The sequence below is a fragment of the Acyrthosiphon pisum genome, chromosome A1 (genome assembly GCF_005508785.2).
Source record: "Acyrthosiphon pisum isolate AL4f chromosome A1, pea_aphid_22Mar2018_4r6ur, whole genome shotgun sequence".
NCBI classification, from domain to species: domain Eukaryota; kingdom Metazoa; phylum Arthropoda; class Insecta; order Hemiptera; family Aphididae; genus Acyrthosiphon; species Acyrthosiphon pisum.
Window position 1 is genome coordinate 132,903,474 of NC_042494.1, and position 13,607 is coordinate 132,917,080.

Sequence of the window (13,607 nt, forward strand, 5' to 3'; positions counted from 1 at the left end):
TCGTGACGCTAACGAATATTTCTAGTTATAACAAAGCTGGCATATAGTGTACTATTAAAATATGTATGTATATAATAATTATTATTATAGGTAGGTAGATTATATTATTAGCACAATGGTCGCGGAGCAGATAATAAATGCCCAACAACGGCCGACGGACAAATGGGCCGTAAATGTCCGATAAAAACACACCACTACATAGCCGCGCTGAGCTCAAACCGGACGTAACGCACATAGGTAGGTAGGTAGGTATATAATTACATTCGGTTCTTCTGTCCAAATTGTTCGGATGGGATTTATCTCGGACGAAATAATAGTTCTAGTCACGTCTCGCATTGTGCGTCCTTACAACTGGTGCAGCCGTGTGGGTACCTATCTACCTATCCGATAACAATATGCGCATTTATTTTTCGTGCGGGAGAATATGTTTAAGTGACCATTGACGATGGACGTACGACTTTGGACGGATTTAACTGTCAGGTCATCTTTTCTCATAGTCGCATACTGTCTAGCCTATGTATATAATACGACTAGAAAAGAAAAAAAACGTGATAAATGAGTTTTGGTGGGTATCTATTATCTTTAAAATAATTCAATGACAAAACATTATGAAGAATATTTCTGATGTATTCAAATTTTCACGTTCTCTGTTTGACTTTCAGTTCATTATAATATAGTGGTGTACTGAACGATTTTTTTTTTTTACTGTAGGTCTCGTCCAACCTTAATTTAAGCAATAATTTTTCTTTTCTTAAGCTAATGTCTCGTTTATAAATCTGGTTTGAGTCATAAGTATAACTTAAACAATACAGAATACTTATTCTTAAGCATCGATAATGGATACGACTCTTGCCCCTTAGTGTTTTTCACTCACAGTGCGATACAGTCCGGGGCGGTCGCGAGGTACCTAACTCGTTTTCTGCATAACACTGCAACCAAAAGTCCGACACATTTCAAAACCAGCTAATTCTATATTATAATATATATAAATAAATTGAAATAACGTCGCGTTTTATTATAGGTCTGGTGGTAATAGATGTTAGCGTTTAACTATTATCGATACTGCGACGTTTTAAAATGCTCCCATTTCCGAGATGCCGTTCAAATGTTTTATAATACACCTCCAATACAAGACCGCCGTATTTCTATTATTTATAACGATTTTGCGTCACTGTTCATGTAATAGAACAGTAAACGGCCACATTATAATATTGTTTTGTGACAATGTAGGTTACTTGTCTTAGCAACTTGTCTTATGTTACGGCAGTGAACGTCGTCAATGTTACCTACAAATTTATAAATTTTGTAATAGTGCAGGTAGGTATATTATCCAGTTATTGACATCAATTAGGTCGAGTTGGAGAATGATGTTCAATATACATATTTTATGGCAGTATGTCGGCGTGAGCGACTTCTAAGACGCATAGTGTTAAGCGAATTTGGGATTTGGCTTCGTTAGTTAATAATAATATATCACGACAAAAGTATAGATAGACGAGCGAAAACCCCTTAGGGAAACGAAATATTGGCAATGTATGAAAACTTGGGATTTCAGCTAGTACCTATCCACGGGTATATTCAACTGAGATGTTTGTGCGATGAGCATATTTTATAATCATTTCTTAAAAGCATAATAATGTGTATTGACTTGGAAACTGTTTAAATGCAAGTTTAATAGTACCTATAAAGTAGCATATTATTATTATTATTATATTTATTATAGTAATATAGTATGGCATAAAAGGAAAAGCTTAGATCAGTAATCGAAAAAATGATACACAATAAATTCCGACTTTTTTTTTTTTTTAGTTCAGATGAATACAGAAAAAGATTCAAAAATAGTAAAGAAATTGGAAATGGTAACATACAAGACAACGGTAACAAATAATTGTGTTGTGCACAATGCATAAGTATAATAATATGCTTTTGTACCGATGATTAATAAAATCTATGATTGAAAATGAATCCAACGTTTTATATTACCTCTCAGTAGACGAGTTGACTGAAGTTACACATTTCGCACCCCTTCGTTTTGCACTAGGCCAGACCTAGTGGTAGAAATAGGACGATGGCTAATGCTAAAAGAAAAATATTGCAACGTAATAAATAGGAGTCAGTTATGTCACATTATCATTTTAAAACCTATAAAATCAAAATGGACCGAATAAATATAAATTTCTTTAAAGTTTAAATCTGATAGATATTTACACAATATTCGGTGCTTATGCTATGATTCACTCGGATAATGACTGTGAGTTTGTAAATTATACGATTACCAATTTAAGTAATATGTGTGCTGCCATTAAAATGTTTTACTTTTTATTGATGAACACAATATAATATATTATGATAAAAGGTAGTACAAATATTATTATTAATTATTGTGTATTTATAGTTAAGCTGTTTTAAGCATAGACATTTAAAGAAGAAAGATATTAAGTAAAAAAAAAAAAAATCAGCATGGTATTTTAAATGTATTATCATTGGCCACAAATATTGGTAAATTACGTCAATTGATGGTAAAATATGTTTTGTTTACAACATATTTTACCTTTAATTTGGTGAATTACGTCGAATTGGCCGAGGAAAAGTGTCATCTAATAAATATCGTCTTTCACCGTAAAATAATATATTGATATTAGTGTATTACTTTATTTGATTTAATCATTAAGTATATAATAGACATTAATTTCGATGGAATAGAACACGAATTGGGTCCATTTAAAAATCGGCCGTAATTAATAATTATTTGTCTTGAAAATGTGGTATGTACTCATTGTAGATGTTATGATGTTCAGTAGTTAATATATGCAAGCCAAAATATTATTTTAGTGAGTATTTTAGTAATTACTATTACTAAAAAGTTAATAATTCAATAAAATTTGTTTAACATTGATTTATGTTAATCACTATAACATCAATTTTATTATTGTAAAAATGCGTTTATAAAATACAGCTAATGAAAAAAAAATGTCATTGCGTGGTGGTACCCATTGGACAAACTACCACAAATCGAAAATAATAATAGAAAAAATAAATTTACTGATCTCTGTGAGAAATACATTAATAACGGTAACAATAGAATATTCCGAATTCACTATTCATATACCTAAAGATAATATTATTCTATTGAACATTTTATTAGAAAATTGAAATTGATTGACTATACGAAAATTCAATATGTCTTTTTATATTTCTTTCTATTATAAATATTATTATGTTATAGTATTTATTTAAATTATAAATATAAAAAAAAAAAACGATTTATCTAAATCTTAAAGTTTAGAATTGTTGATATTGTGTTCTAGAAATACAAAATATCTATAATACCTTATGAGAATAATATAGTAAAATTTAGGTAAAATCAAATGTATAGAAGTTATAGTATTTGTTGATGAATCACAAACCACAATATATAACTATTATGATCTTAAACCAACCTAAACGTAATCCAAATAAAGGACATTATTTAGATTAATTTTTTTTACATTAATTGAGGTTTATGCCATAATATGTCTTACTGTACAGTGTAGGTACCTAACTGTTTATTAAAGAGGACGCGCACAATTTCTACAATTTTAGATTGATTCAATAAAAAAAGTTCTACTCTTAAGCTGGTACGGTCTACCACCAGAAAATAAGTGAAATTAAATTAAAGTCCGTAAAATGAATGAGAAAAAATTGTATTCGGTTCCGATATATATCAATAAAGCGCCTACACCAAAAAATCGGTCCGCGAGAAACTCATTATTTTTGGTATGAAAAGAAATCGGAAACTAATTTAATATAATGTATTTTTACGTATTCTATACGTCATCCATGATTTTATGAAAATATTCTATTTCAGAGTTCAAACTATTTAAAAATAAGGTGATGGTTTATAACTCAAGTGATTATAGATGGATCAACCAACAAACATAGATACAGGAGCAAATAAAGGAAATATTAAAAATTAAAAATCAATTCTACATAAAAGTGTAGGTACTAAATGTTGTTTAAAATATTGAGTGTCCACTTTAGTTTAAATATCACACTGCAAGCTAAAATAATATATTATTATACGTGATGAATATGGAGATATTTAAATATTATAACAATTACGATTCCATCAGATTCTCACTGGGTATACAATCTATATTCCATATAGATTTAAGTATACAATAATAATACATATTAAACCGTAAAAAGTTATTTGACTGACGTAAGCCGAGAACGCGTCTTGTATAAGTGAATTATTCGAGACTTGATATTATTTTTCATCATATATTATTACGATATACCTATGATAATAATATAACATACCCATTATTATTATGGTGGTGTGGAAAATAGGACAGCGTGCGGTACAACTGTCGTGGGATTCACGATGATAGCTCTAGAACTCGGGGTGATGAGCAGGAGCAGCAGCAGCAGCATCACCAGCACCCTTGCACCCTCAGCACACCCCTTCGATCTGCGCCGATCCACTCGCGACCGTGACGAATCGCCGGGTGGTGGTTACCGCGACCGTGGTTGGACGTCCGGCCGCCCGATGGCGCTGCTCGGCGCGTATTTCACCCGGTATCGCCGCCGCCGCCGGTGCTCCGCCGCGACCGACAGACGTATTTTTCCCCCGTGCGCCAGTCGACCGTCGGACATCGTTTGGATTACGTGTGGCCGTGTGCGATTGTCGTTCCGTCGTCGTCGTCGTCTCGCGCAGCGTTTGTCTCGCTTAATCGAGTGGATATATTTTTATACTTTTTTTTTTCGGATTTTCCGACAGAGATTCCGTTCGCCATCTCCCGCGGCGTTCTAACAGTGTTCTTTTTTTTTTTTTCGTTTTAGTTTTTAAACCGTGTACGGAACATAGTGATCGACGTCCGGCGGTGCGTGAGTACAATTATAATAATATAATTAACGTTATCCGAACAGAGGTGTGCCGCACATCATACACCTTCGTCGTTTTGAAAACTTCAAATTACCGACCGTCGCGGTAAATCATTTCGTCACACTTTCGCGCGCGTTTCGATGCGCGTAGCGGTGGAGATCGGTCGCGCGGGCGTCACTCGTGTGGCCGGCTTCGTGACGACGTCGGTGCCGTCACCGCCGTCGTCCAGCGGCCACGCTCGGGCGACGGGCCGCGCCGCTTGATGGCCCGCCAGTGGCAGCTGTGGCTGGCGGCCGCGGTGCTGGCGGCCGCCGGCGCGACCTCGGTCCGGGCTGACACTTGCCCGGAAGCGTGCCAGTGCAAGTGGAAGGGCGGCAAGCAGAGCGTCGAGTGCCGCGACAAGTCGCTGATCACGGTGCCGACGGGCATCGATGCGGCCACGCAGGTGCTGGACGTGTCCGGCAACAACCTGCAAATACTTCCGGAAAGCGCGTTCGCCCGGCTCGGGCTGCTCAACCTGCAGCGCGTGTACATGTCCCGGTGTCGGATCGGGCAGATCGACGGCCGGGCGCTCTGGGGACTGACCAACGCGGTGGAGATAGACCTGTCCCGGAACATGCTGACAGCGGTGCCCACGGCCACGCTGGCCGACGTGCCACTGCTCCGGGACCTGTCGCTGGCCGGAAACCCCATACAGCGCGTAGGGCCAGAAGCTTTCCGGCAGTGCACCGGCCTAGTCCGGTTGGACCTGTCCGGGTGTGAGCTGCACGAGATCGCGGCCAGCGCGTTCGTGGGCATCGACAGGCTGGAGACGCTCAAGTTGAATGACAACCGGCTGACCGAGCTGATGGCTGGCACGGTGGCCACGCTACACAAGGTGCATGGCGTCGAGCTGCATGAGAATCCTTGGCACTGCGACTGCCGCATGCGGCCAGTCAAGGTGTGGCTGACCGACAACAACGTGCCGACGGCTGTCGACCCGGCGTGCGCAAGTGGCCCGGGCCGCGTGGCCAACCGCACGTTCTCCGCACTGGCGGCCGATGACTTTGCGTGCCAACCCGACATCCTGCAGCAGGACGACCAAACCGTGCAGGCGGCCACTGGTGACAACGCGTCCGTTTCGTGCCGCGTCCATTCGTCGCCGGCCGCCAAAGTTTCATGGTACTGGAATGGTCGGCCACTGGCCAACAACACGGCGTTTGGCCCGTTCCAGCGGGTGTTCATGACTGACGACCGGACGGCCACGGGTGGCGGCACCGGGCACAGTTCACTGCTGCTCACTAACGTTCAACCGTCCGACTCGGGACAGTTCCTGTGCGTGGCCGAAAACCGGGCCGGTCGGGCTGAGGCCAACTTCACGCTGGTCGTCACCCGGCTCGGTGGTCTCGCATTCCTGGCCAATGGTCAGGTGGCCGGCCTCAGCGTGTTCCTGGTGTTCCTTATCGTCACCATTCTGTTGGTCATCGTTTACCTACTGGTGCGGATCAAGCGGCTGCCACCCTCGTCCACCCGGTCCGACGGCAAGCCGCAGCATCTGGTCACCACTGCTGCGTCGGCAACCAGCAACGGTACGGCCGCCGTAGTTGTGCAGGTCAAGCAACCCGTGGCCGGCCAGGCCACCTCCCCAGCCACCACAACAGTCGTTTCGTCGATGGCGGTGGCGGTCGGTGGACCATACGGTGGACTCGACGCCGGGTTCGACCAAGCGACGGCCACGGAGCCCGTGGTCGGCGGAGTCCGAAGACCCGCGAAGCTCACCGAACTATCGTTTGCCACCGACCACTACGATTCCGGTGGTTTTGGCCACGGTGGCGTGCTGGACGCCGGCCGGACCGTGCTGTACCGGAGCCAGCCGTCCAACCCAGACCTGATAGTGGACGCGCCCGAACAGCATTCGCCTCAGTCTCAGCCACCAGGCGCCGCACACTCTCAGCACCATCAGCAGGCCAGGAGGTCAGCGAGCGGCGAGTACAGGAGGACGGCTGACGATTCGCTCTACTCGCCTGGTTTTTGGACGCCGTCTGACGCGGCGGCAACAGACCGGACGCCGATCATCGAGAAATCGCCGCCGCTGCCCGCGCAGTCGGTGGCGGCCGTCTGCAGCGCCAGGGAAACGGTGATGGTGGCCGCGGCGCCGGACCCGAAGGCGGCCAGTCTCAGGGTGTGGAAACACGGGGTGCAGGTGATGCCGCCACTGAGCGCGCTCAAGCGGGCCCTGAACAAGGGGTCGCCGGACGAAGGATACCAGGAAGGATGCGGAACCGACGTTTGATCTCGACCGACGCTCTTAAGTAAAATATACAATACACGTTTTTACGATACATAAGTTTTTTTTTCGTTTTTTTATTTTGATCTGTTAATTTCTTTAATTTTTTTTTTTTTTTGTTTTACTTTTTTTCGCGTACGATTTTATTTTTTGTCATTTTTCGTTCAGCCGTGTAGACTCACCGCCGTAGTAAATATTATTAATTGAACACACCGTATAAGACGCATTTAGTTAGTATTATTGTAACGACACACAAACATCTCCGACGGCAGTCCGGTTCAAATATTATACTGATGGTTCGTATAGTGCGTGATGGTCGCAATACTCACAACTATAGTGTTACTATATACTTAAAGAAATACCACAACAGACTATATCAGACTCGCATAACTATCCCCTGCCCTATCAAAACCACAATTTGTTTAGTATCTTCCATAGTAAATATCAGATTGTGATATATTACAAGTTTCTTTTACGCATACCTATAATACTGCAATGATACGAAAACGTACTATAAATGATAATTAATTATTATAATCAAACATAATTTATACCTACGCATATAGTACGACGAATATTCATAACGTGTCTAACTTTATAACTGTGTAATATTAATATTTAACTAGTTCAAATAAAAATCAACTATACTTTCAATTTCAAAATAAAATCCAACTTATCAATATTATATATATTTTATATATCAATAATTAATATCAGTTTGTATATTATTAGGTACACTCCATGTTATAAAATAACGGTAGGTTCTCGTCAATCGTGGGCTTTTTTTTTCGGTCGGTTTGGGAATTATTTTAGGGAAAAAGTACCCCATGAACCTCTCCCTACGTACTACTCAAACTACTTTTACTACTCCAATGACGACCCTCACTTCTAATACACTTCGTCCGCCATAGTTTTCGCGCCACGTCTCTCTCTCCCGGTGGTAATCTTGCGCGGGTCGCGATCGAATTTACGACCGTCAAGCACTTTGTATTATGAAATTATACCATAGCGGTACCTATGGTTTTACGACTCACACGTGTGTCGAGACCGCTTCTCGTCCGACATACATTCTGTCCGTGCCTAAAATATGACAACATATGATTTGCACGCGACATCGAAACGAGACCATATTATTATTATGTTACAGAGTTGTCAAAATGTATTTTCAGTACAATCACTGTAACCGGAAAATGTAGGTTTGAATATTGCTGTGTTTGGATTTCGTGGTGTTTTCGATGGATTTCGTCGACAAAGTTTTAAGAACGATCAAAACACAAAACTTTGAAAGGTGTCGTTTTTCAAATATAGTGTTCCGTGCGGGGTGACGTGCACACTTTTAATCCGTAGGTAGCCGATTTATAAAATTATTTTTCAATAAAGCATATTTACGTAACTTTTCAATATTGAGCTTGTAATAGTGCAGGTATTTTATATACCTGATCAATAATATTCACTGCGGATGAAATCGTATTTTACTTAAATTGAATGATTCATCACTTTTTTTTTCCTGCTCAATTTTTTTTGAAATTTACCTGCAGACACTTATGTACCCTCAGCTATTACGGTTTCGTCTGATCCGCGTATAAGTCTACAGTTGAGTTTGCCCAACGCAGTTTAATCGGAAATTATTATTATTGTATGAAATCGCTTTTTCACGTACCTACTCTTAACTTTAAAATTGCGATAGCATAACCGATCGCATATAACATACATAATAATAGCCGCTATTCATCCGTTCGTGTAAAATCATGTCGATCGGATTTCAAATAGAAAGAAAAAAAAATACGAAACCGTCCGCAGTAATGTTTCCGATAATAATAATGTATTATATTACCTACTGTAGGTATTCGTCTAAAAATTCAAAGAAAAAAATGTCAACTCTAAACGATAGTGTATTATCGTACTACAATAGAATATGCGCTTTTAACTCTTAGTTTTGTTTTTTTTTTTTTTATTACATATTTTGGTTGTACCCTATACGGATACTTACGGTTTTGAAAATCTGATATTATTTTTTCATGCCGAAAAGATTAAACGTAATATAATATATCTCTACCTAATAACTTTTATCGAAACTTTTGATGGACGCAAATACCTTAGGCGCGGGTAATACACTTAAATCAATATGCGAAAAACTTGCCCAACCCGTCACTGTATGCAATCATATACATATAATAATACCGACCTAGTCCTTCCTCGCTCCTAGTGTTATACTACACAGTATAATATAGTATTATGATCACGCATATTTGATTTTTGAACAGACCCTAAAATGTCCCGAAATTCCGCTCACGGTTTTCGGCGCGATTCTTCTGACCTAGAGTGCATATTATTATTATTTTTTTTACCCGATTTCACGACAAAAATGTACGTCACTGAAAAACCTTCCACGACGCGAAACGATTGTAATGGACTCGAATATTCACGACGGGCCACAGTGGGCACAGCTAGTATCCTAAAAAGCAGACGAGACAACTTTTATTTTTTAGAAAATCGCAATCAAAACTAAAACTGCCGCGAAAACCACGCAAAAGTCGTCGAACGCAACGAAATACAGCTGATGTATATCTTAACGCAATACCTTTACCGTTGTAATAATATTATATTATTAGGTATTACAAAAAGGCTGTTTGCTTAGAATTTTATTAGTAACAATTATTGTGCCCACGCTTGTGTGCTCGTGCGTACATATCCCCGCGGAGAATGAAATAAAATAGTATGAATTACGTTTTCGCGAACGGTTTGAGTTTATTATTATATTTTTTATTTTTTCCTTGTCGGTATCTCTCTCTCTCTCGCACGCGGTGGTTACTTTATTGTACTCACTTCTCTTCGACGGCAGCTCGCTGTATCAAAGACACGAATCTACTTCTTTTTTTTTTTTACTACCTAGGTATACTTTTCCTTTTCCATAATTTCTTTACACGGGTTTTTTTTTTTAACCTTTTTTTCCTTTGCACTCCGAATACGATGCGGGCAACGGTCCAACGAAATCCTCTCACCCCGCCCACGGTACACACGCGAACTCTCAATACACAGGCGCGCGCGCGTTGTAATCAATTTTTGTGTACGACTTCCGAGAGATAGAGAGGGAGAGAGAGAGATACGCCGAGAGACACCGTCCCCATCCGAAGGATATATATACGACAGAAGAAAACGCCCTCGAAACCGCGAGCGTTGTTTTCCGACACCAATCATAATATATACGTATCGTACAGCATATATACCGACACGCGTATATGCGTATATCGTTCTGTTGTTTTTTTTTTATTTTTTCTTTTATTCGAGCGAGAGGGTACCTCTATATATATATATTATATATACAGTGCTACCGGAGGACAAAAACATCCACACACACACACACACACAGCTTTCCCGAGTACTTAACGTCTTCTTTTGTTATCGCGACGTACATTTCGAATGTCTTCCCTTCCCCGTCCCCACCTTATCGTATACCTGTAGTATTATATATTATACGTTGGGCGCCTACCTGTCTACGCGCACGCAGCAGAACATCACATGGATGTTGTGTGGGTACGGGCGCGTCCCTTTGTCGTGGCCTGCAAGGAAAATGAAAATGAAAAAAAAAAACCAACTGAAGAAAGAAACCGGGAATAAAATCCCGCTCATCTTTTCACTCGCCCAAACGGTTTTTTTTTCACTTTTATTTATTATTATTATTATTATTATTTTGAACGTTTTTTTTCTCAGTGTTTCGCAAACGCAATGCTGCCGCCGCCGCCCGCGCGCAAAACGTTTTTAAATTATATAGCCGTCCCCGTGTGCCGTATACATATATTGCCCTCAGGGCCTTATTTTTTTTTATTTCTCCGGGGGTTTTTTTTTTTAGCCGCCGTGTACCTACCCACCTATAATACGAGTGCACGCGACGGCACATAGGTACCGTAATAATAATATTATAATATGCGCGACGGCCGACCGCCACCACCCTGTAAATCAGTATTTGTGTGTCGTCGTGTGTACGATATTACCATAATACGTTTATAATAATAAAGTGTACCTATATGCGAGGTGTGTGTGTGTGTGTGTGTGTGTGTGTGTGTCGAGTGATACACGTCCGCCAAAACGCTATACATTTAATAACAATATTGTCACAGTGCACGTTTCACCCTCGATAGCGCCCGTTGGTTATTAGGAAGTATTCCCTCCGTAGACCTATTGTAGACTTCTTGTACGTTTATAGATCAATGGTTCACTCAGAGTAAAACCATTTATATGCGACTTAGGTCCACGTGAAATCGCGCGTGCCGCAGACGACTTAATATACCAACCGACAGACCGACGACTTTAGGGGAACTACCTATACTACCACCCACAACAGTTGTATAAATCTCAAGCATGAAAATTTTTATTATTATTTTTTTATTACATAGTATAATTTTATATATTTACTCGTTTTTAATTTATTTTTTTATTTAAACCGACGGTACGTGAACCACCGGACCGGTCGCAAAGTTTCCGCCAGTGGAGAGGGACTCGACCTAACTCGAATTATATTATACGAAGTATCCCCTCGTAAGCCCTAAATGTTCTCGACGAGCGTGTACGCCTCGTACCTATCTTATAGTATAGGTTTAATAATATATTATATAACCGAATACCGACATGTTATCAAATTATGTTGCAATGTTGCTATATATATATAGGTATTATTATACTTGTTCGTATGATTATAATATTATAATACCCGGTATAACATGTACGGTATACGTATTTATAACATAATATATCCTAAATGATAATAATATGTCGTACTTCCACACACGATTTTGGAGGGTTTCCATTGCCACTACCGCATGCGCGCCCACATGACCCAGTGGCGCATTAAAACTTTGACGAAGCTTTGCGACCGTTCGACGCCCCGTTTTTTTTTTATTATAATTTTTTTTTTTTTTAGTGATATTTACTGCGACGAATTTTAATTTATCGTATATTGGCACACACAGTTCCTGTCGTATATATATATATATATATATATATATATATATATATATTTATATTATATATATTATAATAGTTATATGGTATTATATAGATTGATAGTCGAACGATAATAATATTATTATATACATTTTATTGTTTGCATGTATCCCACCTATACCCCTATGACTTACATTTAATATTATATTATGATGTGTGTTGTTTTGTACGTGTTCAACCGTACGCGAAACACAGTTTATACGGTTTTGTTTTTGTTTTGTTTTGTTTTTTTTTTTCGTTTGTAAAATTCTTCTAGCTTATGATATATATATATATAAAAAAAATCGACCGATTATTATAATATCGAAATGCACTTGCCAAAGACGTCGTGTTTTATTTTTGTATTAAATGATAATATTTTACCGTGTTTTAAGTTTAATATAAAAAAAAGTATATTACTATGTGTATTATGTACAGAATTTTTTTTTAAAAATTATATATTGTGTAAAATTTGTTTGGATATAACTCTAAATGATAAATAATAACTATGATAATGATAATATATAATAAAATTATAATACTGGTTGAAAGAATATAAAATAATAAAATGTATAATTAATTGTATACCAATTTATATTTAAATGGAATATTGTGATATTGTATTATTAAAAAAATATATATTATATTATTATATATATATATAATATATATGAATATGACTTATTATATATTTTACTGTCGATTTGGTTGAATATAACTCATTGCTGATATTATAATATTATGTATTTTGTGATATCCTACTTTATTATTTTTTCTTTAATTTTTCACACCGTTAAAATATGCACAATAATAGCTATCTTGTGCTGTTTTGAGCCATCTTATCGCCGGTGTGACAGGAAAATGTTACCTCCTAATTATTATACCCCCGGGGGGTATGAATATCCGGGAGTATGATTTGCCTGTTACACCGGCATATTCAAATCGTATTGATTACGATTGAACAACTGAAACGGAATAATTATTATGCTAACAATAATTATATACACGTCATCACTATTGACTACTGCTGTCGATGACGCGAAATCGATACCTAATAATGTTATCGTCTTCTAATAATATACTTCACTGCCTCTGCGAAAATAGAATTGTGGCTCGGGGCACTTGGTTCCCCTAAAAATCTCTGTCGAGTACACCACCGATCAAGACGTCATCGTCGAGTTAATCTGACGATCAAAGGCGCTTTCCTCTCGTCGTGTTTGTCTGCATTTTTTTTAAAACAAAGCCGACAGTAATATTACAAAAATATAAAAACTAATTAAAAATTTTACTTTCGTGAAATCGTATTTCTCAAAAGTAGTTAAACACGGAAAACTCTATAAACACGCAGATCATATAATATAGAGTCTAAGGTAAACAATAACAACATGACCGTTTGTTGTATTCTCCATATAAAACGTGGCACCTAGTGAACATAAATAATAAGTTTTAATAATAATTTTTCGTTCGAATAAATATTATGGTGCGGAGGTGGTC

General features: G+C 38.8%; 1 protein-coding gene across 1 annotated transcript; it reads left to right on the forward strand.

Annotated features, from left to right (window-relative positions):
* The first annotated feature begins 4,598 nt into the window (after positions 1-4,598).
* LOC100167037 (leucine-rich repeat-containing protein 24-like) lies at positions 4,599-12,416 on the forward strand. The gene has a single exon (XM_029488355.1). The coding sequence runs from the start codon at positions 5,130-5,132 to the stop codon at positions 7,137-7,139; it is 2,010 nt and encodes a 669-aa protein (XP_029344215.1). The 5' UTR covers positions 4,599-5,129; the 3' UTR covers positions 7,140-12,416.
* Positions 12,417-13,607: the final 1,191 nt, after the last annotated feature.